Source organism: Coenobita brevimanus, chromosome 97, assembly GCF_032717465.1.
Source record: "Coenobita brevimanus isolate Jiangsu-jjx chromosome 97, ASM3271746v2, whole genome shotgun sequence".
In the NCBI taxonomy this organism is placed as follows: domain Eukaryota; kingdom Metazoa; phylum Arthropoda; class Malacostraca; order Decapoda; family Coenobitidae; genus Coenobita; species Coenobita brevimanus.
Window position 1 is genome coordinate 30,479,763 of NC_137050.1, and position 26,803 is coordinate 30,506,565.

The 26,803-nt window shown below is 43.0% G+C and overlaps 1 protein-coding gene across 1 annotated transcript in view; it reads left to right on the forward strand.

Annotated features, from left to right (window-relative positions):
• The window catches only part of LOC145413606 (short transient receptor potential channel 4-associated protein-like), a 232,860-nt gene that overhangs the window by 24,629 nt on the left and 181,428 nt on the right, over positions 1 to 26,803 (forward strand). Inside the window, exons 4-5 of the mRNA XM_080283259.1 lie at positions 11,166 to 11,303; positions 16,624 to 16,777. Coding sequence (XP_080139385.1) covers positions 11,166 to 11,303; positions 16,624 to 16,777 — 292 coding nt within the window. The remainder of the gene's footprint in view (positions 1 to 11,165; positions 11,304 to 16,623; positions 16,778 to 26,803) is intronic.

The following is a 26,803-nucleotide window of genomic DNA, read 5'->3' on the forward strand; positions in this document are numbered from 1 at the left end:
CATACACTTTCCTTCCCTTCTCTAGATATTTCTCCACTAAACATCTTAGAACAAATATCTGATCTACACACCCTTTTCCCTTCCTAAATCCCCCTTGTTCTTCTCCAGCTAGCTCCTCTGTCATATGCCTAACCCTATCAATGAGTATTCTACCATATATTTTACCAGTCACACTAAGTAGGCAAATACCCCTATGGTTACCACATACTTCTCTCTCTCCTTTTCCTTTGTATAAAGGAACAATTATACCTGATTTCCAGTCCTCTGGAACCCTTCCCTCTTCCCAAGCCAATCTACACAACTTCCATATCCACTCCACAACAATTTCACCCCCATACCTAAGCATTTCACCGCACACTCCATCAATACCTGGGGCCTTTCCCAACTTAATATTCTTCATCGCTTCCACGACCTCCGCCCTACTGATCTCTTCCTCCCTCCTCTCATCTCTTCTTCTCCCAGCCATTCCCCAACCACTTATACTCGCACTGTTCTCACTCTCCACATTCAACAAATCCTCAAAGTGCTCCTTCTATCTCTTCAGTTTCTCTCTCTTCTCCACCAACAATCTATTATTCCTATCTTTCACCCCCCTACTATTTCCCCTTTCACACTGCCTTACTTTCTTTACCTCCTTCCGAAACAATTTCTTACTCTCCCTCCATTTCACACTCAGATTCCTCCCAAACTCTTCATCCACTTTCTTCTTACTGTCCTTCACCAGTCTCTTAACCTCCCTTCTCCTGCTCACATATACCTCTCTCTTCTCTCTCTCATCTTCTCCCCTACCTCTACTCGCTAACCATTCACTATATGCCTTCTTTTGTTCCACAGCTCGTTTCACCTCATCATTCCACCATGCTGTCCCTTGCACACCCTTGCATCTCCTCCTCACTCCACAAACCTCCTCACACGCTGCGCCTATCTCCTCTGTGAATATCTTACATACGTTTTCCACCCCTTCCATCTGCTCTAGCTCATACCTTCCCAGTCTTTCTTCCACTATGCTCTTATACTCTGTCATTTTCTCACTATCTTGCAATTTCTCCACTCTTCTCACAGGAGTTGCTTCCTCCTGTCTTCCCCTTCGTCTCCTCAGCCACTTTCTTTGCAGCTCTACCTTGGCCATCACTAAGTGATGGTCCGAGACTCCATTCCCCCACCCTCTCCACACTCTTGCATCCAACACTTGTCTTCTCATTCGCTCATCCACACACACGTAGTCTATCATTGCCTTTCGTTCAACAAGTTCACCATCCATCCTCCTCATTACTCTCCATGTATACCGGTGGATCATCTTATGACGAAAGTAGGTGTTGGCTATTGCCAATCCCTTACAAGCACAGATGTCCACCAAAGCACTTCCATTCCCATCTGCTTCAGCTGGCACACCCCACTGACCAACCACTCCATCCACTCGTACATTCCCAACTTTGCCATTCATGTCTCCAATCAACAGCACTCTCTCGCTCCTCTCAAACTTGTCCATACACTCTTCTACACTCGCCCAAAACTCATCTTTCACTCTTGCCACTCGATCCTCTGTCGGGGCATACACACATACAATCGCCCACGCTTGTATACCTACTTTCATCCTCACCCATACAATCCTTGCACCCACTGTTCCATACTCTCTTATATTCTCCTTCCACTTCTTGCTTATCATTAGACATACTCCCTCTCTTGCCCTCTCATTCACACTGACTCCCGCACATATACCTGAACCATATTCCCATTCTCTCACTCTTTCACCTTTACATTTAGTTTCAGTCAATCCACATATATCCACTTTTGCATCCTCAAGCACCTGAACAATCTCTCTCTCTTTCACTTCATCATTCGCTCCTCTCACATTCCACGTTCCCACCCCTTGCATTTAAAAAAAAAAAAAAGAAAAAAAAAGTAATCCCTGTAATAACCGGACACCCAATTCTCAGGCATCCCATTTCCTTGATAATTTGGGCCTGGCATTCGGACCCCCCCCCTCCCCCCCAAAAAAAAAAATCCAACTTTTTTTCAACTGTACTACATGTGAAAACACAGCCAAACAACTGTGTTTTCACATGTAGTACAGTGGCCCCCTGCTTCCTCCTCTCCCCAGTTCCCGCCTAACTACCGTTGTGAGTAGACGCTCATTGCAATGGCTGCCACATGTGCTCGTTTTTGTGAATAAACAGTGAATAAACTGCAATACCTAGCCACTAGACCACATGGGAATTTACAGTGTTGTGCAGTGTTAAGAAATTAGAATTCAGAGTGCAAAGGATGAAGTGCAGAGTGCAAACTGGCATGGCACAAGTAAGAATGAAATGTGCAGTGTTAAACAGTTATAATTCACAGTGCAAAGGATGAGGTGCAGCACAACACTGGATTACTGTACGTACTTCAAGAGCATTGTCATCAGAGCCGGAGCCTTAGAGGAGGTGGGTTAATCTTCGCAACGTCCACGAACTGTTGTAAGTACCCTGTACACTGCTAAATATTTAACAGACTTCTAATTTCTCATTCTTTGGTTCCTATTCATTTATTTCATGCTTTCTGTCCCTTATTTGTGTGAATAGGGTTTTAAATAGGTGCCATGTATGTCCGGTAGTGAGTCATGTAGGTGGTTTTCTGAATTCTGCTGGGTTAGGGTCCATAACTACCTGTCCAGGAGACGTTTTCCCAATTCCCGGACAAACCCAAAATCCGGACATGCCTTTGGCTCTATTACATCGGTCATTGGAGGGATTACTGTAATAATAGTGTTCATAATACCTGAGTAAGTGTTAGAAAGTCTTCCATTACTCTTGGTAAACAAACACAAGTGAATCGGGATGGACATTAATACAGGAATGAGGAAAAGAAAGTCGTCCTTAAACAATCATGTATCACCGTAAAAGTTAATAGAATAATATAGATGACAACCTGGGAGCGGTGGTGTCTTTGCCATGGGTCTACCCCCGAGAGACTGTTGAAGAGAAGAGGAGGACAGCATGAGGGCCAACCCACAGCAAACCCCCTTGGCCCTTCCCAGGGCCTGAGAGCCTGGAATGGCTTCAGTCGCCAGGGAAAGTATCACATCTCTCAGCACAACACATACAACAGCACTTTTTTCAGCAATGAGAAATGACTCCCCAGTGGTCATTTCTCGACAGCTTTTTCTTGCTGGAGACATTGAGAGCAATCCAGGATCCACCAACAAATACACATGTCCAGCATGCTCAGAACCTATCACATCAAGCTGACAGACAAAGGGTTCAGTTCAGTGCAATTCCTGCAAGAACTGGACCCATTACACCTGCACAACACTTGCATCCAGAAAACATTACACAAACACCTGGATCTGCTCCCTATGCTCCTTCCCCCCACCCACTAACCCCCCACCAACCCTACTTCTATTTCTTCCACACCTCCTCAGTCTAACCCACTGATCTTTCCCACACCATCCAACCCCTAACCCCTCCCATTCCACCCCATCCTAATCCACCCCAACCCTTACCTCCATCACAACCTTCTCCTACCCCTTCCCCACCACCCACACCACCACCTCCCCCCCCCCCGTGCAGCAGCCAGCACACATTGCACACACAACATAAACATCCTTCAGTTAAACATAGATGGCATAAACACGAAAAAACAAGAATTCACACAATTCATCAAACAACAAAACATACACATTGCCATCTTATAAGATACAAAACAACACAGAACACAAAAAACACTTACATTTCATAATTTCACCACCATTCGACAAGACCAGGCTGACGGCAGTGGTAGTGGACTCATCACCCTGGTACACAAATCCATCAACTTTTCAGATACCAGTGCACACACAAAGTCACTTCTACCCCCACGACACCACAACAGAAATACAATCAGTTAAAATATGCACTGGTAACAAGTCCCATATAACAATTGCCAATACATACATTCCCCCCCAGTTGTCCCCTACAGTACCACACAATTACACTCCACAAATACACCACATCACAAACATACCCAACATCATCCTGGGTGGTGATTTCAGTGCCAAGATGTCGGCCTGGCATGTCAACAACTCTGACACAGACAGAGGGCTGTTACTACAATCCCAGAGAAATCATCTTTTCATACTGAATAATGTCCATCAACATACCCATATCCCACACCAAGCCCTCTTCCTCCCATCATCCCCAGACATCATCTTTTGCTCCCCAAACCTCGCCCCCACAACATCCTGGAGAGATCATCTTTTGCTCTCCAAACCTTGCCCCCACAACATCCTGGAGAGTAGTTAAGACCCTGGGATCTGATCACCTCCCAATCATCATTACTACCAAAACCAGAATCACCCCAGCTGGCCACAGACACGCATACACTAATTATAAGCAAGCCAACTGGGAGACCTTCACAACTGAAACGGAACAACATTTTGAAACATTAAACAGTACAGCCATCACAAACATCAACACCGCTGTGCACACTTTGAGTACAATTATACAAAATGCAGACAAAAGACACATTCCTAGAGGCAACAGAGACATAATCCCACCTTCACACCAGAAATTCAAGGCTTCATCAATCAACAGGACACAGTACGACACCCCAACATCCCATACACAAGACACCGTGGAGCAAATACGAGCACTCAGCACACAAATAAACAATAAAATATCAGAACAGCAAACACTAAACTGGAATAATTATCTCCAAACACCTAATCACAAAACAAACACCAGCAAACTCTACAAAACTGTAAACAGCATAACACTCTCCAACAGCAACACTACACAATCACACGCTGCCAGCACAGCAACAGACACCATACCTTCAAACAAACAACAAGCAAACACTCTCATCAGTCACTTTTCATGTCAGCCATCTGAACCCTCATCGTGACGACCAACGTACCATCTGACATAAGTGACAGTTCCCCACAGACCCAGACTTTGCACCTTTCACTTACAGCCAGATGATGCACATCATTATCAACCTTAAGCACTCATCTGCCTGTGGACCAGACAACATAAGCAACATACACCTTAAACACCTTGGACCACAAGGCATACAAGCACTCACCAACTTATCAAACTATAGCTACTCACACAACATAATGCCCAACATCTGAAAGCATGGCGTTATCATCACTATCCCCAAACCCAACAAAGACCCCACGTTACCTTCCTCACATTGCCCCATCACACTCCTCTGCACCCCATCTGAAGTCACTGAACTACTGGTACTACAACTAGTTACACCTCACAGCCCCCAAGCCTCATCACAACATGGCATTAGGCCACTACACTCTACAAACACTATTTTTACAGACCTTACACAGAGATTTTTTGATGGCATGAATTCATCTAGGCCACCACACAGAACACTTTTAGTCACTCTAGACATTAGCTAAACTTTTGATGCCATCCCCCACCACAACGTCACAAACAAAATATTCACCACAAACATGCACAATAACACAAAAAGATGGCTGGCAAACTACTTAGCAGGCAGGTGTGCATATGTAACATTTGCTGGTCAGTCTTCGAACATCAGAAACTTCACAAATGGCATCCCCCAAGGATCTGTTTTGTCCTGTACACTCTTTAACGTATACATGCATGACATACCCACACCCCACACACCACAGATACACGTAGTTTCCTATGCAGATGACATAACACTTACATGTACAGTACACACCAAAATGCAAACACAGCTGCACACATCCTTTAACCTTACCTCAACACACTACACAAATGGTTCACCACAAACAGGCTCAAAGTAGCCCCAGCCAAATGTACAGTGACCCTTCTCACAAACTGGACAGCAGAACACAGTCACATTCCAGTCACCATAAACAACACTCCCCAACCACACACACACACACACACACACACACACAATATCCTTGTGTAACATACAGTACAGTACATCAGTGTCATTTAAACAACACATCACAAACATTAAATATAAAATAACACCAAGACTCAATGTCTTGAGGTCACTTGTCCTTACAACATCATTTGGACTCAACAAAGAAACCACCACCACAGTATACAGACAATATATATGTTCAGTGATAAATTATGTAAGCCCTGCTTGGGCCTCTAATGTCACTAAAACACACTGCAACACTCTACGGACCATACATAAGGCCCAAAAAATAATTACAGGCTGCACAGCTACTACACCCACAGACCACCTACATCAAGAAACCAAAGTCCTCAAAGTCAAAGATCATGGAGACATGAGAGGCACCCAAATTCTCGCTGCAACCTCCACAAACCCACAACATCCACATGACAGCACATCCACACACACCAAGGAACATCAAGACAACACCCAGCACACGATATCAGACACAAATACTGTCATCCCTTCCCCCTCACCTGCCCCAGACCAGCTTCCAGAAGCATATCCATACTCAGATCACTCGCCGCTCTATTCAGTCACTTAACTCTTACACCGCGGGCATGTTTCCCAATGTTTTGCATCTCCAGCGGGGTTATTCGGCCTCTGACAGACTCTCAAAAAATATTTGCCAAAAATCAGTTATTAGTCCTAGAATATTAAAATTACTTATGCATATGGCACATACCTTCAGCTTTCTCATGGGATGTTTGTTGAGCCTTCGTCGATTACCGTAGGACTTGTGGAGACCTCTGAAGTTGGGTAATGAAGTCTCCACTTTACACTTCCCGACAACCCGTAATATGATTACCACAGCCAGATATTAACGCTATAAACACTACTCTATGATTATCAAGTAGTTTGGGATCCATACTCCAAATAAAAACCACTGTGAAAGTAATGAAAATTACGAGCGCGTATGACCTTCCCACTTGCGCTAGTTTGCTGTTGGTATTCTGTCATTTATTATTCATAAAACCCCTCACACTTTATATTTCTGTTATTATATAACACTTATATATATCTACAGTCTTTATCCATAAGTTTCCTTCAGTAGCATTAGTTTATTGTCACTGTAGGGATTCAATTTCGTTCAGTAAAATACGTAGCATTCACTTTCTCTTCCTGTATACTAGCATTGAGAGTGAATGTCACTTTCACCTTCACTCTCATAACTCATAGTATTCAGACATGCTAGAGTGAAACTTTCACCTTCATGACTCCTAGGGTATATACTCGTATTCTTATAATACTACTCATTTACATTTCTATTTACGTTCTCTATTTTATTTACGTTATTTACATTTCTATTTTATTTACACTGTGTCATGCACTGTCACTTGAAGTAACTTATAAAACTATTTTCCACTGTTCACGTATATTTACATTCATTACTTTGACTTGCTGTTTACACATTATTTACAATCCACTTGCACTGTTTTACTAAATAGAAAGATCGTAGTCACTCTTTTATCAATTGTCAGCCCTTTACCTCTTTCCACACGAGGTTTAGTAGGGGGTAAAGGTCACAGGGCCCTTTGCATGGGGGTGAAAAGTCCCTGAAGCTAGCAAGAGCGAACTGATGTACCTCCACATTGGAAGATGAGAGTGAACTGATTAGGGTGGGCCGGGGTGGTGGCGTACCTAGGGAAATGCATTAATGCCAATGTTAGCCTCTTGACAGCAGCTAATATATAGCAGTGAAATGATTGGCAGGAAATCTAGACAATACATTATAAATTAGATAGTTCCAGGTGAATGTAAATATCACTTAGGCTTCTCTGTTCCCTCCTTATATGTATATTTATTACGAAAATAGATTATACGGCATATTTCAAGGGGAAATAAACAGCGAAAATTAGCGAACGAGTGCACGTGAGGTGTTGTCAGGTGATATTAGCCAATTCCAGGTGTATGGCACTCTCACTTACCTTATTTCTTTCTTGTATATATTATTTGGTATAAGAATAGGGCATAGGGCTTATTTCAATGGATGAAATCAGTGAAAAATTCCAGGGAAGATTTACTTAGCGTAGCATGGCCGGGCAGGCGAGAGGATAGGGTAATGGAGGGGGGGGTAGGGAGGGGAGTCAAGAATGGGGAGAATTGGCAAAATTGTCAACAATGGATGGGAGTACAGATGAGATTAGGAGTGCTGACTAGTGTTGGACATTGGCAGTACTGATAGATGATACAAGCCCCCACTTGGAAGCCCGGGTGAATTCAAAATAACACAGAATCACAAAAGCGACGCCCCGTGGTATGATCCCTTGCTCCCAAGCGTCACGAAAGTGACGCCCCGCGGTTAAGGGCTTAAAGACAGCACACAGCTACATGCACGGTCTCCTGATATCCACCCTTCTGAATCCTATCTCCCTCGTGAGGACAGGGACAATGCTTTGTAAAACTTACCCTCTACCTTAGCTTTGATGGTATGGGCCAATGAGAAGCAGGTATTCATGGCTAGTGAAAACAGCTCACTAATGTGATGATGTCGCAGGCTTATGCACCGGGCCAGTGTTTGTGAGTTTTGGGCTCGGCCCAGGCCAGACACACGAAATGATGTTTTTTAGCTGAAAAATTCACTATAACAGCAGGAGTGTGGATTTTCATCTTGCAGTGATAATGAAAACTAATGTAACCAGGTGTGCTGTAACCAAAGGATCACTGTATATACTAAACATGTAATAAATATGCAGTATAAAAGTGGCATTGGAAAATCAATAACAAGACACATTTATGTATCGATAGGGAGACTTGTATAGGGTTTGGTAGGGGTTGTATCCCCTGTAGAGGGGTTGGAGATTGTATGTCATTATCTGAAAAACTGTATTATCCAGTAGGACCTTGGCTGAAATGTGATGGATAAATGGGGGATTGCTGTATATATATATATATATATATATATATATACCGCTTCCCATCCGATCAGCGAAGTTAAGCAACGTTGGGTCTGGTTAGTACTTGGATGGGTGACCGCCTGGGAACACCAGATGCTGTTGGCATCCCTACGTGACAAGTGGGGTTGGTGGAGGATTAGTGCCCCTCCCTGTAAAACAATTAACTCTAAACCCTTGGCCACCCCATTTGGGATACATGGCGTCTGGCAATGGATGGATGGATATATATATATATATATATATATATATATATATGCAGTAATCTCTAAATTATCAAGCATGATTCGGCCAACTCCTTCCCCCTCCTCCAGCTGGATATTGCATCGGCACCCGTGATTGGCTATCCATTTGGTGTTGAGCTGGATAATATGTCACTACCCAAAGCTATCCATCTTGACCCTTCATCCTAAAAACTTTCCAACAATATTACCTATGAGCAAAAGATTAAAATAAAGCATAAAATACAATACAGTATTACTACAGTACATATAGTACAATAATACAGTACATAATATAATAATGCTGTACTCAGTGTTTTTAGTGGAGAGTAGAGTAGTACTCTATGTAGTACAGGGCACTTAATCTCATATGGTCACAAATGCACAACACACAGATACATCCCCACTATACGGTAGTCAGAGCACTAGGGCTTTGAGCACTGAGGGACCACAAGGGAGGCAGCACTATGACAATGAGCGAGGCACAGGGAGCCACAGGCTAAGTCAAAGCAGCAGGGGGTAGCCACTACCACATGGGTCACAAATGCACAATGCACAGATACGTCCTCACTATACGGCGTATGCAGGAGAGTATGAGAGAGCGTCAGGTGGGCCACTTCCACAATGCATTGTAATTGGCTGGTGTGTTGCTGGGTCTGTCCACTTTTTGATAGGGTTCCGTGTTTGAGCTGGATGATACATATCATTGCTGAAAATAGTACTGCTGATTGTTTTCTGTTTCTCAACCAGACATTGTCTAACATCACTGGATATTGTTTTAACAGAGCTGAGCAAAAAGCATTGGATATTGCATTGGGCCAGATATTGTGATGACGGATAACTGAGAAATTACTGTACTGTACATACATACATACGTACATGTATTTTACTGTACTGTACACTACTGTATATACAAATACAAATACAGTCCTTGTAACCTGGATACAGTTTTACATGGTCCACCTTATGATATCCAGTATATACAGCACCAGCAAAACAAGAGATTAAAAAACGGACATTGTAATATTGATCAGCGCAAAATTGGTTGCTTGTTAATTAAGTAGGACCAAAGTCATATGGCATTGATTTTGTTACTGATGTGATGTAGGACAGACCATGAGTAGAATTAAGTATTGCTTATCCTTGTTTTACTTGTAAGGAATGTGTTCCAAAATAGTAAAATTTTTTCCATGTAGTTCATTATGTAGTCGTAGAGCATCCCTGGTCTGCCTGGTTGAGCAGACCCATCAACTTTAGGCAAGCAATTCCCCCTGCAGGGCAGTCCTGTTCATTGAACTAGTGTTCCCAGCAGCAGACAGCACCTCGCTAAAACCAGGTACTTGAGTAAGAAAGTGGAGATTTGGTTTCTGGGTGAATGCTGCATTTGAGTCCTTCCACCCATTTAACAGGGGCACCATAGTAGGCTCCACATTACCCTGTTATTTGGTTATATGCTTGCCACCTAACATTGTAAAAGGTTTTCTGGGCAACAGGAAACCATTAGACTTGTCACTCATTGTAGTCATTAAAGGCAGCACTACATTGAGTGAGTATAATATGGGCACCTCCATCTACCAAAACAGGAATATCAGAATTATAGGTAGCAGTGGACCTTTAATATGCAGTTTCTCTGTAAATTCCTCAGAAACTGATTATGAAAAAGTTAGATGACTTATAATGAGCACTCATTGTTATTCAACAACATAGTTAGTCCACACTATAACCAACCTGTTTTAACATTTATTTATTTTATTTTTTTCACCAGTGTACATCAACCCCTTTAACATGGTGATGTATATTTCCTTTTATTCCTTTCACCATCAGATAGTTTATTCACCATTGTCAGTATTTTTGAATGTGAAATGTTAGTTGCAACCTTCATCAACCCATTCACTAAAAGGGACCTTAAAGCTGAATAAAATAATCTGAAGAAAGCAATAATGAAATGAAAAAGTCCACCATGAGAGTGAAGGAATTAAGTGCAGCAAAATTGACAATTAAAGTTTCATTATTACCCATAAAATTGATTCATGATTTTTCTTCCCAGGTTCCAGGACAGTAGCAGGTGTGTGTACAAAATTGATATTTTGGAACACAACACTGAGTTATAATGAAGGCTACCTGTCCTGACTAATTCCACTGCCTTTGTAATGAATGCCCACTTCTATTGCCACAGACCCTGATGTCCCTGCTAATGGTGGGATCAAGTGGGTTGTGGGGCAGGTGCTGCGGGAATAAAGGGTGTGGTCGCTATCACTCCATCGGGAAGCTCCACGCCACTATCCTTGATGTCCTTAAGAAGCTGGCCACTGTGGTGAGGAAGGGAGAGAGGGAAAGGGGCTGAGAGATGTATTGTAGGTGGTATAGAAGGCTTTGTAACACCTTTTTCTCACCTTCTCCCCTCCCCTTTTATTTATATATTTAATTATTTTTTTTACATAGGTAGCTTCAGCAACATAAAAGAATATATCAGTCGATCTACACCACTCTGTCAAGTCAACCAAGTTCATCTGCCATGTGCAAGCATCTGCCCATGCAGAGTTGGCCCACACAGTGATCTGATGTTCCTTAGCAGTAGACAGTGCCTCACTCTGGTGAAGCACAGGGAAGTGTGAAAATTTCATTCCTGAATGGAAGCCATCATTGCTTCTCTCTACCCAGTTAACAGGGGCATCATAGTAGGCTCCACATCACCCAGTTTTTTGATGATGTGGTTGCCAGCCAACATTGTAAGTGGTTCCCTGTGTACAGGAAATCATTAGGCTTATCACTTAGTGTAGAATCGCATCAGAAAGAAATAGATGGTGCTGCATCAAGTGAGTGGATGGTGGTCACCACCACCTACCTCCGTACAAGAGGATTTGCAGATAGAATAGTGAAAATAAGTTGCCGACAAAGAAGCATCAGGAAATCTTCAAAACATATAGAAATAAGATTCTGTAATGTTGTACAGTGGGCACACTGTTTACATGCTCGTTTTCACCTTTTACATGGTAAACCCAAGTGCTGCATGTTCACTGTTTACACTATTTTTGTGGTTTAGGCGAGTTTGGGGCTTATGATGCTTAGCTTCAGTCGGCCAGAGGTAGAGTCACCTCCATCTCTAGCCATCAGCCTTGGATCCCCCCTCCCCAACACAACTTTGTCATCACTGCTGCAGTCTCATTTTGTTTTTTTAATTTTGTTTTCGTTTTTGAAGGCTCTAACATGTTTGTATGAGTTGGCCTTGGTCACCTAATTGCAGCTGTCCATGCAACTTGATCTCTGGCAGTCTCCCTGCTCAGTCCCTTAACCCTGAGGTTACACATAGTGACCGAGTCCCAGGTCTTTTTTTTTATTTTTTTTTTTATTAACCCCTCACAGCCCCACCCCTAATATTAACGCTCCTCTCTTTCTGCACTCATTTATCATCCCTCATCCTCTCAACATGCACAGACCACCTTAATATACCTCTCCTCATCACACCACCAATACACTCCAGTCCCATCCTACCTCTCAGCTCTTCCATCATAAACCTAGCTCCCCAAGGCCTTGCACTCAGAGATGCAGTGCACATCCACCTAATCATTGTCATTTCAGTATGTTTGAGCCTGCAAATATCCTCTTCCTTTACTTCCCAGGTCTCGCTACCATAGAGGATTACACTTCTAACACATGCTGCATACAAAGATCCCTTAGCATATAGGGAGAGCCCTCTGAGTGTGAGAGACTACAGCTCCCTGAACTTATTCCAGCCACTCCTAACCCTAGCCACAGAGCTAGCTCCAGCCCCACCTTCAGCACATAATATGTTTCCAAAATAATAAAGCTCTTCCACACGCTCAAGAGACTCACCAGCAAGGTCAATCCTTTCATGCCTGACAATCTCCACTTGCTCTCCCCAACACACCGCACACATAAAATCAGCATTAGCTTGTAGTCTTCCACTAATACCACTACATCTCTTATGTATCCACGTATCACAAACACAGCACAAGATGGAATTACTTCCCATGCCTTTGTGGCAAATTGCACATGGCCACTCTCCCTCTTCTTTGACAGCATTACCACCAGTCCTAGATATCATCACTTTTGTTTTATCTGCATTTACTCTTAAACCCAAGTGAATTTTAATTCCATTGTTATTGCTAATTGTGATTGCTGGGAAGGACTGTAGACACAAGCTGTTTTGGCAGAGAAGTGTAGACAAATATGATGGCATGGTGTGCCAGTTGAGGAGGAGTGGATGGAATGTGTCATGAATGTAATGAGTAAATGAAAGGATTATTTCATCCATCCATCATCGAAACCTGCATTTCCCCATGAGGAGCGTAGGAGCCCGGGGCTGGGCGAATTGGTACTGACATTTAACCCTTTCAATACTTAGGTAGCAGTGCAAAAGTCACCTGCTTGTTACTGGATGAGACAGACTGCGTTGAACTTAATCTCACCCCCTCGTTACTGGACGACGTAAGCTGCATCCAACAAAATTGCCCCTTGATGGAAAGGAAAAAACATTGTAAATTAACGCATAATTTATAATCACCGAGCTTTTTTATCAACACCATAAGCAAGTATGACTATTTGAGATCACATGAATAAAAAATCAGGCAGATAGAGACATAAATAAAGGCAAGGGAAAAAATAATTTAGCAACAACCTTGGCTGTGCGAAACACCACTCCTGCAATGCAGTCTGATTGTAAGATAATTTCCGTCTGTGGTAAGTAAAACCAACCTGAATTGCCCTACAGTAAATGTTTCTATACCAAAATTTAGCTAATGATATTTCCCACAGCTCCTTCTCAGTAACAGTTACCATAAAACATATAGTTCTTTGAGGAAAGAAGAAGGAAAGAAAAAACATCGTAAATTAGCGCATAATTTACTGTATATTCACCGAATGTTTTTATCAACACCATAAGCAGGTACAATTATTCAAGATTATGTGAATAAAAAATCAGGCAGGTAGAGACATAAATAAAGGCAGGGGAAAGAATAATTTAGCAAAACACTGCTCTGGCACTGTAGCACGATCGTAAGATAATTTCCTTTTGTGGTACGTAAAACTGACCTGAATTGTCCTACAGTAAATGTTTATACTGTATACCGAAATGTAGCTAATGAAATTTCCTAAAACTCTTTCTCAGTAACAATTACCATAAAACTTACATTTCTATGAGAAAACACGAAGGAAAGAAAAAAACCCGTAAATTAGTGCATAATTTAAATTCACCAAATGTTTTTAGCAGCACCATAAGCAAGCACAACTATTCGAGATGACGTGAAAAAAAAAATCATGGAGAAAGAAGCAAAACTAAGAGTGTGAGGTTAAAATATTTAAGAAGTACCACAAGTGCGGAAACTGGGGGGGGTTCTCCCAGCACTCGGCCAAGGCCGAGCCAGCCTGCATCCATAGTACTTGCCCGCTGTTGGACGTAGGTTGCGTTGTCCGGAAACAAAGGTTAAAATGAGAGTGACCAGCCTCACTCATCCCTGAGTGGCATTACATGAGCAGTAACCCCAACTGCCAATTTAATATAAACCTTCACTAGCTCAGTCTGATTGGAGCGCTGTAATTACCCACTAAACCACTGAGCGCCATAAATTTGGTTATATGGTTACCACCTAGCGTAGTAAATGGTTTCCTGGTGTACAGGAAACCATTCAGCTTGTCACTCAGTGTAGAATCACCCACAGGCAGAAGGAACAGGAAAGAATGAAGGAAAGAAACACAAAAGAGGGAGTGTATAGCTGTAAAAATATTGTTTGCTAACTTATAATTTCAGTTATATTGACGTATTCCCCTCAGCGTGGTTTGGATGTTGAAGAAAAACATAGGTTCTGGAATGCTTTGATATGTTTGATTGGTGGTATGGGAGATGATGAGATTGTCATTTTGGATGGGGATTTAAATGGTCATGTGGGTGAAGCAGTTGAAGGATATGAAGGGTTCTTTCTTTCCTTCATTCTTTCCTCGTCCTTCTTCCTAGGGGTGACTATACACTTCCTCTTCTGGCTTTCTTTCCTTCATTTTTTCCTCTTTGTTCTGCCTGTGGGTGACTGTACACTGAGTGACAAGCCAAGTGGTTTCCTGTACACCAGGAAACCTTTTGCTGTGCTGGGTGGTAACCATATAACCAAATTATGGAGCTGGGTGGTTTATTGGGTAATTAAAGTGCTCCAATCGGATTGTGCCAGTGCAGGTTTGTATCTAAGGGGTGGTTGGAGTTTATTGCTCATGTAATGCCACCCAGAGATGAGTGAGGCTGGTCACTCTTATCTTAAATGTCAGGACCAACTGGCCATTGCCCCAGGCTCCTACACTCCTTAATGGGGCAACACAGGATTTTATGATGATGATGATATATGATTTTATATATAGTACTGTATTATTATTATTTTTTTTTTTTACTGCCACCAGACAGTTTTATTCAGTGTAGAAAGGACAACTTGTTTTGGAAGAGTTAATGAAGTGTGATTTTAACCCTCTCACTTAGAAAAATCCTCTCCTTAGGTAGCAAGAAGTGAAAACAGAAGACATCACCAGTTTCAAGGGATTAAGCTCTAATCTTTATTTACCCCCACAGTACCTGTTTTATTCCACTTGTCACCATTAGTCCATAATCATGGGAAAAAATACTCTTGTACAGATTTCAGTGTGCAGTACAGTAATACCTTGATATACGATACCCCTAGATACAATTCCCCGGCTTAATGATGGGGGAAGAGATTGCACCATACCCCACCTAACGATGGCCAGACCCCGGTTTAATGATAGGTTTTTATTTTTTTCTTGCAGATTTTGATGATATTTTAGACTAAAATTGTGTGTTTAGGCTGATTTATAAACTGTTTTTAGACTTCAGTTAATGTGTTTTAGCCATAGGTGGGGTGAACATTGTCATTTTGGGGTACATTTTGCTAAGCTTGATTTTTTCCAGACATATATATGATGGTATTCAGATTTGATTTGTTGGTTTTAGTGTGTTATTTATAGATGTTAGGCTCAGGTTAGCTTCCTTTATAGCTGTTAGGCCATTTAGATTGCCTTTAAACCTGTTTTTTGGCTCATCTGGGTGGGCTTTGGACTTAGTTTGGGGGGGAAACCCAGGGCTGGTAAATGATGCACATTGAAATACATGTTAAAAGTACCCCGATATACAATACCCCGCCTAACGATGGGGTTTTACCTAACCATTTAGATCGTTAAACCAGGGTATGCCTGTATTTCATATATCCAACCCATACCCAGCATATGAGCTTGAGTGTGTTTCTGCTTGAGTAATAAATATTCTATACCTATTTCCTTTAGCAGTTTTTCACTTACAGTACTGTTTGCAGCTGCAGATAATCCCCAGGTTTGAAGCATGGTTGTGCTACTAGGTAAGAGATAAATATTTCTGTACACATTTTATTGAGCAGTATTTCATTGACTTGATCCAGCTACAGGTAAAACCAAGGCTTGGATCATGGTTATGATACTGGGTGAGTGATAAATATTTCTGTACTCATTTCTTTGAGCAGTATTTCACTTACTCTGTCCAGCTACAGGTAATACCCAGGACTGGGGCATGGTTGTGCTACTGGATGAGTGATATTTATTCTTGTGCCTCTTTCTTTGAGCAGCATTTCATTTATCAAACCAATTCTCAGGATATGAGCGTGGGTGTGCTGCTAGGCGAGAGTGATGAGGTGTTCCAGATTCTCTTCTCCCATATGCTCTCCCCAGACACCTACACCAAGAGCATTGCCCTGGTTGAGTACCTCCTCATCTTCCGCAAGGCCACACTTCAGCTCAACACAATACGTTAGTGCTTTGCCTCTTGTTTTTATACTGTTGAGTCATAGATAATGGCAGTACGTGTTATAAGTCACAACTTTTTTCTTTGTGGCACAGCTGATATTGTAAATTAGGGGAAACTGGGAAATCAGCTTTTTAGGTAGCAATAGAATACTGTATTAGTAAGTTATTTTTCTGTTATTTACTGAGGACCTAATAAGGAAAATGATAAAAAAAAAAAAAAATGGAATAAAGCAACATGATTTAGGAAGTGGAGAGATGGTATGGGGCACAAGGGCTTAGGAGTAAATGCAGGTAAAACAAAAATGATGGTATCTAGGGCAGGTTGCAGTACTGTCAGAGAAGAGGGAGAGTATACATGTGCGATGTGCCACAAGAGCGTGGGAAGTAATTCTATATTGTGCAGTGACTGCAATAAATTGATGCATAAGAGATGTAGTGGTATTAGAAGTAGATTGCGAGATAATGCAGATTACATGCTTGCGATTTGTCGGGGAGAGCAGTTGGGGATTGTCAGGCGTGAAAGGATTGAAGTTGCTGTGAGTTTCTTGAGTGTGTGGAAGAGTTTTGTTATTTGGGAGGCATGTTATGTGCTGGAGGTGGGGCAGGAGCTAGCTCTGTGGCTAGAATGAGGAGTGATTGGAAGAAGTTCAGGGAGCTGTTGCCTCTTCTGACATTGAGAGGGCTCTCCCTTCGTGCATAGGGATCTGTGTATGCAGCATGTGTTAGAGTGTAATGCTTTATGGCAGCGAGACTTGGGCAGTAAAGGAAGAGGATATTTTCAGGCTCAGATTTACAGAAATGACAATGATTAGTTGGATGTGCAGTGGATCCCTGATTGTGAGACCTACGGGGATAGGTTTACGATGGAGGAGTTGAGAGGTAGGTTGGGACTGGAGTGTATTGGTGTGATGAGGAGAGGCAGATTGAGATGGTTTGGACATGTGGAGAGGATGGGAGATGACAGTTGGGTGCAGAAAATGAGAAGTGTTAATGTTAGAGGTAGGGTTGCAAGAGGTAGACCGAAAAAGATGTGGGGTGAAGTCATTGAGTGTGACCTCAGGGATAAGGGACTGAATATGGAAACTCCCAAAGATTGAGCAGTATGGAGAGCTGCCATTAGGTGACCAAGACCGACACATGCAAGCATGTTGGAGTCTTCAGGAATAAACGAACGAACAAACAAACATGAAATGAATTACTGCTATGTTCTCAGCTGAGTAAAATAGTCTCAAGTTCGATGCTGGAAGATACTCAAGGTGACATGACCATGAGAGAGTCAATGGTGATGATAGTAACTCCCTCAGGCTTCAATGACCCATGTCATGCATTAGCTGGAATAGGGTAACAAAGCTGTCTCAACCATGAGAGTTTAATTTCTCCACATTGTATCCATGTCCTTAGCATTTTTTTCTTTCCAGTGTTGGACAAAATTATTTTTCCTTCTTTTATATTGAGTTACTCTTGGCATTCCTTCTCCCTGACTTCCTTGTACACATTTCCTCCTGCATACTTTTCATTCCATGGTTTGTTTTCTGATTCCTTCCCTGATTGTTTCATTCCTACTTCATTTTTGTTCAGCATTATTCTTTTTCAAGTTTTTTCTTCACTCTCTGTACCTGGTTCTGTACTTTGTTTTCTATCTAACTTTGTGGATGCAACCTGTTTCTTTGATATTAGACATCTTATACTAGTAAAGATGCAGTGTAACATCATATAGCCCATTTGGCAATCTTTGGATCTAAGTAAACCACTCATTTAGACAACCACTTTACATAGGCTTCACCCATCCCCTCTCATTCCACTCTAATCTAATTCACCCCAACCTTTATCTCTATTACAGCCTTCTCCTACCCCTTCCCCTCCACCCACACCCCCACCTTCCCCCTAATGGTACAGCACCCAACATCACACAACATAAACATTCCTCAAATGAACATAGATGGCATAAAAAAAAAAAAAAAAAAAAAAATCACACCGTTCGTCAATCAACAAAACATGCTGTGTTACAGAACATACCATACACATGGCCATCTTACAAGAAACAAAACTACGCAGAACACAAAAAACACCTACATTTCTTAATTTCACCACCATTAGACAAGATCGGGCCAACGGCACTGGGAGTGGACTAATCACCCTTGTACAGAGTCCATCAACTTTTCAGATACTAGTGCAGACACAAAATCGCTTCTCCCCCCACATGACACGACAACAGGAATACAGTCTGTCAAAATATGCACTGGTAACAAATCACAAACAACAATCGCCAATACATACATTCCACCCCAATTGTCCCTCACAGTACCACACAATTCTATCTATCTGTCTATAGCCCGACGCCCTAATCCCGCAAAGGGTGGCCGCAGACAAAACGCCTCCAAGTCGCTCTGTCACCCACCATTTGACTACCCTCCCCCCAACTCCCCCCCCCTCCCTCATATAACTCTCTACTTCATCCTTCCACCTCGTCCTCAGTCTACCCCTCCGTCTCCCTCCCTCCACCTCACCTACATACACCCTCTTAGTCAGTCTTTCATTCTCCATTCTCTTCACATGTCCAAACCACCTCGATGTATTTCTCCTAATCTTCTCAGCCACATCCACATCCACCCCTCAACGTTCCTTCACTTCTTCATTCATCAACCTGTCCCTCTACGTCACTCCACATGCTCCTCTCAAGTAACTCATTTCCACTGCTCTCACTCTTGACTTGTTCCCCTCTTGCAAGGTCCATGCCTCGCTTCCATACGTCAGGGTAGGGATCACAATACTATCATGCAGTGATTTCTTAACTTCCATACTCACCTCCCTATTTCCCATCACTGCTTTCAGTGTACCAACAACATTCCTTGCCTGCTGTACCTTTTCACGCACTTCATCCCCCAAAGTTCCATCCTTACTCATCACACTACCCCAGTACAATACTTGAATGCACTCACATTCTCCATATCCTCATCATCCAACCTCACTGCACACTCTGTGACTTCATTCCTCTCAAACACCATAACTTTACTTTTGTTTACATTAACTTTCAGATTCCTCCTCCTACACACTGTCCCAAATTCATTCACCAAACCTTGCAACTCTCATTCATCTTCACTCAACAATACTGTATCATCAGCAAACAGCAACACCGGAATCTTCCAAATCTCACCCTCATTCATTAGAGCCACCCCCACATCCACTGCCCTACCTTGCACCTCCTTTACAACCCCATCCATGTATATATTAAACAGCCATGGAGACATCACACAACCCTGTTTCAGTCCCACATTGAGATCAAAGAACACACTCAGCTCACCATCCACTCGCACCGTAGCCCTAGCTCCCTCATGCATACTCTTCACAGCACTCTACAATTTCCCCTCCACTACATATATTCTTAATACCTTCCACATACCTTGCCTATCTATTCTGTCATACGCTTTCTCCAAGTCCATGAAGGCAGCATATACTTTCCTTCCCTTCTCTAGATACTTCTCCACTAAACATCTTAGAATAAATATCTGATCTACACACCCTTTTCCCTTCCTAAATCCCCCTTGTTCTTCTCCAGCTAGCTCCTCTGCCATATGCCTAACACTATCAATGAGTATTCTACCATATATTTTACCAGTCACAATAAGAAGGCAAATACCCCTATGGTTACCACATACTTCTCTCTCCCCTTTTCCTTTGTATAAAGGAACAGTTATACCTGATTTCCAGTCCTCTGGAACCCTTCCCTCTTCCCAAGCCAATTTACACAACTTCCATATCCACACAATTACTCTCCTCAAATACACCACATCACTAACATACCCAACATCATCCTGGGTGGTGATTTTAATGCCAAAGCATCGGCCTGGCATGTCAGCAACCCTGATACAGACAAAAGGCTGTTACTACGGTACCAAACAGATAATCTTTTCATCCTCAGCAGTCTCCATCAACATATTCATATCCCACACCAAACCCTTTTCTTCCCATTATCCGCAGACATAACCTTTTGCTCCCCAAACCTCGCCCCCACAACATCCTGGAGAGTGGTCAAAACCCTTGGCTCTGACCAGCCCCCAATCGTCATCACTACCAAAACCAGAATCACCCCAACTAGCCACAGTCACATCCATCCATCCATCCATCATCCAATCCTACGTTGCCCCATGAGGAGCGTAGGAACCCGGGGCTAGACAGTTGATCCTGACATTTAAGATGAGAGTGACCAGCCTCACTCATTCCTGAGTGGCATTACGTCAGCAGTAAACCCCAACCACCCCTTGGATATAAGCCTTCACCAGCTGAATCTGATTGGAGCACCTTAATTACCCACTAAACCACCAGGTACCAAAATAAAGTCATATGGTTCACGTACAGTAAGCAACGTTGAGTCTGGTTAGTACTTGGATGGGTGACCGCCTGGGAACACCAGATGCTGTTGGCATCCTTACGTGTCAGGTTGGGTTGGCGGAGGATTAGTGCCCCTCCCTGTAAAACAATTAACTCTAAGCCCTTGGCCACCCCGGTTGGGATACATGGCGTCTGGCAATGAATGATGAATGAAAATTACAAGAGAGCTAACTGGGAGGCCTTCACAACTGAAACAGAACAACACTTTGAGACATTAAACAGTACATCCATCACAAACATCAATACAGTTATTCAAAATGCAGACAAAAGACACATCCCTAGAGGCAACAGAAAGAGAGACAACCCCAACTTCATAGCAGACATTCAGGGCCTCATCAGTCAATGGGACACACTACAACACTTCCCAACATCTCATACACAAGACACCGTACAATAAATACAAGAACTCAACACTCTGATAAACAATAAAATATCAGAACAGCAAACACTGAATTGGAATAGTTATCTCCAAACACCTAATCACAAAACAAACACCAGCAAACTCTACAAAACACTAAACAGCATCATACTCTCCAACAGCAACACTACACAATCACATGCTGCCATCACAACGACAGACATCATACCTTCAAACGAACAACAAGCAACCACTCTCATTAATCACTTTTCACATGTCAGCCATCTAAACCCCCATCGCGACGATCAATATGCTATCCGACGCAAGAGACAGTTCCCCACAGACCCAGACTTTGCACCTTTCACTTACAACCAGATGAAGCACATCATTAGCAACCTTAAGCACTCATCTGCCTGTGGACCAGACAACATAAGCAACATACACCTTAAACACCTTGGACCACAAGGCATACAAACACTCACCAACATATCAAACTACAGCTACTCACCTGGAAACATGGCACCATCATCACTATTCTCAAACCCAACAAAGACCCAGCGTTACCATCCTCACACCACCCCATCACACTCCTCTGCACCCCCTCCAAAGTCACTGAGTGACTGGTATTACAACTAGTTTCCCCACACATCCCCCTAGCCCTATCACAACATGGTTTTAGGCCACTACACTCCACAAACACTCTTCTTACAGACCTTACACAGAGAGTTTTTGATGGCATGAATTCATCTAGGCCACCACACAGAACACTCCAAATTACACTAGACATTAGCAAGGCTTTTGATGCCATCCCCCGCCACAGCCTCACAAACAAAATTTTCGATACAAACATTCATAATAACACAAAAAGATGGCTGGCAGACTATTTAGCAGGCAGATGTGCATATGTAACATTTGCTGGTCAGTCATCGAACATCTGAAACTTCACAAATGGCGTCCCTTAAGGATCTGTCTTGTCCCCTATTTTCTTTAACCCATACATGCACGACATACCCACACTCCACACCACAGATACACATAGCTTCCTGTGGGGATGACATAACACTTACATGTACACACCTAAATGGAAACACAGCCGCACACATCCTCCAGCTTTACCTCCACACACTACACAAATGGTTCATTACAAACAGGCTCAAAATAGCCCCAGCCAAATGTACAGTGACCCTTCTCACAAATTGGACAGCAGAACACAGTCTCATTTCACACCTCACCATAAACACACACACACACACACACACACACACACACACACACACACACACACACACACACACACACACACACACACACACACAAAATCCTTGGTTTGACATACAATACATCAAAGTCTTTTAAACAACACATCACAAACATTAGTGGTAGGTGGGGGCGCTCATCATCCACTTACTCGATGTAGCGCTGCTGTCGGGTATCTGCTCTTTCCTCTCCTCCATCCTTCTTTTCTTCCATCCTCTTCTGTCTTTCTTTCCTTCATTCTTTCCTTGTCCTTCTGCCTACAGGTGACTTTACACTCCCTTTTCTGTCTTTCTTTCCTTCATTCTTTCCTCTTCCTTCTGCCTGTGGGTGACTCTACACTGAGTGACAAGCCAAATGGTTTCCTGAACACCAGGAAACCATTTACTGCACTGGGTGGCAACCTTATAACCAAATTTTGGCACCTGGTGGTTTAGTGGCTAATTATTGCACTCCAATTGGATTGAGCCAGTGAAGGTTTATATCCAAGGGGTGGTTGGGGTTGATTGCTCATGTAATGCCACTCAGGGATGAGTGAGGCTGGTCACTCTCATCTTAAATGTCGTGACCAACTGCCTAGCCCCGGGCTCCTACGCTCCTCATGGGGCAATGTAGGATTGGATGATGGATGGATGGATCACTAACATTAAATATAAATTAACACCAAGACTCATCGTCTTAAAGTCACTTGCCCATACAACATTTGGGCACAAAAAAGAAACTGCCACCGCAGTATGCAAACAATATATATGTTCAGTGATGAATTATGCAATCCCTGCTTGGGCCTCTAAGCTCACTAAAACACACTTCAACACTCTTCAGACCATACAGAACATGGCCCTGAAAATAATTACAGGGTGCACAACTAATACACCCACAGACCTCCTACACCAAGAAACCAAAGTCCTCAGAGTCAAGGATCATTTAGACATGAGTGGCACACAAATTCTTGCTGCAGCCTCCACAGAACCACACCATCCATTACACTAAATGGCAACACACCCACACACACCAAGGAACATCAAAACGACACCCATCACATGATATCATACACAAATACTGTTATCTCTCCCCCCCCTCCCCTGCCTCAAACCCGAAGCATATCCATACTCAGATCACTCGCCGCTCCACTCAGTCACTTAAAGACAACACACAGCTGCATGCACAGCCTCCTGATATCCACCCTTCTCAATCCTACCTTCTTCGTGAGGACAGAGTCCACCTTGCCAGGCTGAGGTGTGGGCATCATTCAGCACTCATGAGTTATCAGAAGAGCCTGGATGTTTCCGTCGCTGACGCCAGTCCAGGATGCAACGCAGTACCCCATACTATTAAGCACATTATGGAAGACTGCATTGCACACAATCGCCTTCACCAGCAACACAACATACACTCCTGGAGAGCTCTCTGGGAAAGCCCGATCTCAGCCGTAGCCTTCCCTAGGGGCTTGGGGCTGTTCAGCTGGACTGCTTAGGGAACAACTACCACTACTACATTTTATTTATTTTTATTTTTTTTTATGCGAGGAAGAAGGAACCAAAGGGCATGAGCCCACAGTAACAGTTCCCTCCAAGAGAAAAACAAAATACAATAGAGAGACAAACTCAAGATCCAATCATTTTGAGATGCCTGGACACATTGCGTTTGAAAGACTGGAGATCATAGGCAGCAGGAATTACAGACAGAGGGAGACAGTTCCAGAGTTGACCTGTTCCATGAATGAAAGACTGGTAGTAACGGTTCACTCTTGCATTAGAGAGTTGGACAGAAAAGGCTTCATCACCATTTTAAACAGTCGCCCGGTCAAGTACCATATATCTCAATACAACACACACAACAACACCGTTTTTTCTCTACTGAGAAATGACTCCCGGTGGACATTTCTCGATGACTTCTTCTGGCCAGGGACATTGAGAGCTAACCAGGACCCACCAGCAAATGCGTATGTCTAACATGCTCAAAACCTATCACTTTGAGCAGACAAAGGGTTCAGTTCAGTGCAATTCCTGCAAGAACTGGACCCATTACACCTGCACAACACTTGCATCTAGAAGACATTACACAAATACATGGATCTGCTCCTTATGCTCCTTCCCCCCACCCACTAGCCCCCCCACCAGCTCTACTCATACTTCCTCCACACCTCCACAGCCTAACCCACCAATCCTTCCCACACCATCCAATCCCTAACCCCTTCCATTCCACTCCAGCCTAATCCACCCCAACCCTTGCCTCCATCACAACCTTCTCCTACCCCTTCCCCTCCACTCACACCACCACCTCCCTCCCGTGCAGCAGCAGCCAACACACATCACACACACACAACATAAACATTCTTCAATTGAAACTAGATGCATAAGCCCCAAAAAACAAGAACTCACACAATTCATTAAATAACAAAACATACACATTGCCATCTTACAAGAAACAAAACTACACAGAACACAAAAAACACCTACATTTCATAATTTCACCACCATTAGACAAGACCAGGCCGATGGCAGTGGCGGTGAACTCATCACCCTGGCACACAAATCCATCAGCTTTTCAGATACCAGTGCACACACAAAGTCACTTCTGCCCCAGCATGACACCACAACAGAAATACAATCAGTTAAAATACGCAATGGTAACAATTCACATATAACAATCACCAACTTGTACATTCTTCCCCAGTTGGCCCCACAGTACCACACAATTACTCTCCACAAATGCACCACATCACTAACATACCCCACATCATCCTGGGTGGTGATTTCAGTGCCAAGGCGTCGGCCTAGCATGTCAACAACCCTGACACAGACAGAGAGCTGGTACTACAATCTCAAACAGATCATCTTTTCCTACTGAATAATGTCCATCAACATACCTATATCCCACACCAAGCCCTCTTCCTCCCATCATCCCCAGACATCACCTTTTGCTCCCCAAACCTCGCCCCCACAACATCCTGGAGAGTGGTCAAAACTCTTGGATCTGATCACCTCCCAATCATCATTACTACCAAAACCAGAATCACCCCAGCTGGCCACAGACACACATACACTAACAATAAGTGAGCCAGCTGGGAGGCCATCACAACTGAAACAGGACAACACTTTGAAATATTAAACAGTACATCCATCACAAACATCAACACTGCAGTGCACACTTTCAATACAGTTATACAAAACATAGACAAAAGATACATCCCTAGGGGCAACAGAAAGAGACACAGCCCCAACTTCACATCGGAAATTCAAGGCCTCATCAGTCAACGGGACACACTGCGACACTCGCCAACACCTCATACACAAGACACCGACAGCAAATACAAGAACTCAACACTCAAATAAACAATAAAATATCAGAACAGCAAACACTAAATTAGAATAGTTATCTCCAAACACCAAATCACAAAACAAACACCAGCAGACTCTTCAAAACACTAAACAGCATCACACACTTCAACAGCAACACTACACAATCACATGCTGCCATCACAACAACAGACACAGTACCTTCAAACAAACAACAAGCAAATGCCCTCATCAATCACTTTTCACATGTTAGCCATCTAAACCCACATCACGACGACTGACATATCATCTGACGCAAGAGACAGTTCCCCACAAACCCAGACTTTGCACCTTTCACTTACAACCAGATGATGCACATCATTATTAACCTTAAGCACTCATCTGCCTGTGGACCAGATGACATAAGTAACATACACCTTAAACACCTTGGACAACAAGGCATACAAACACTCACCAACATATGAAACTACAGCAACTCAGACAACACAATACCCAACATCTGGAAGCATAGCATTGTCATCACTATCCCAAACCCAACAAAGACCCCACGTTACCTTCCTCACACCGCCCCATCACACTTCTCTGCACCCTCTCCAAAGTCACTGAATGACTGGTACTACAACCAGTTACACCTCATACCACCCTTAGCTCCATCGCAACATGGTTTTAGGCCATTACACTCCACAAACACTTTTCTTGCAGACCTTACATAGAGAGTTTTTGATGGCA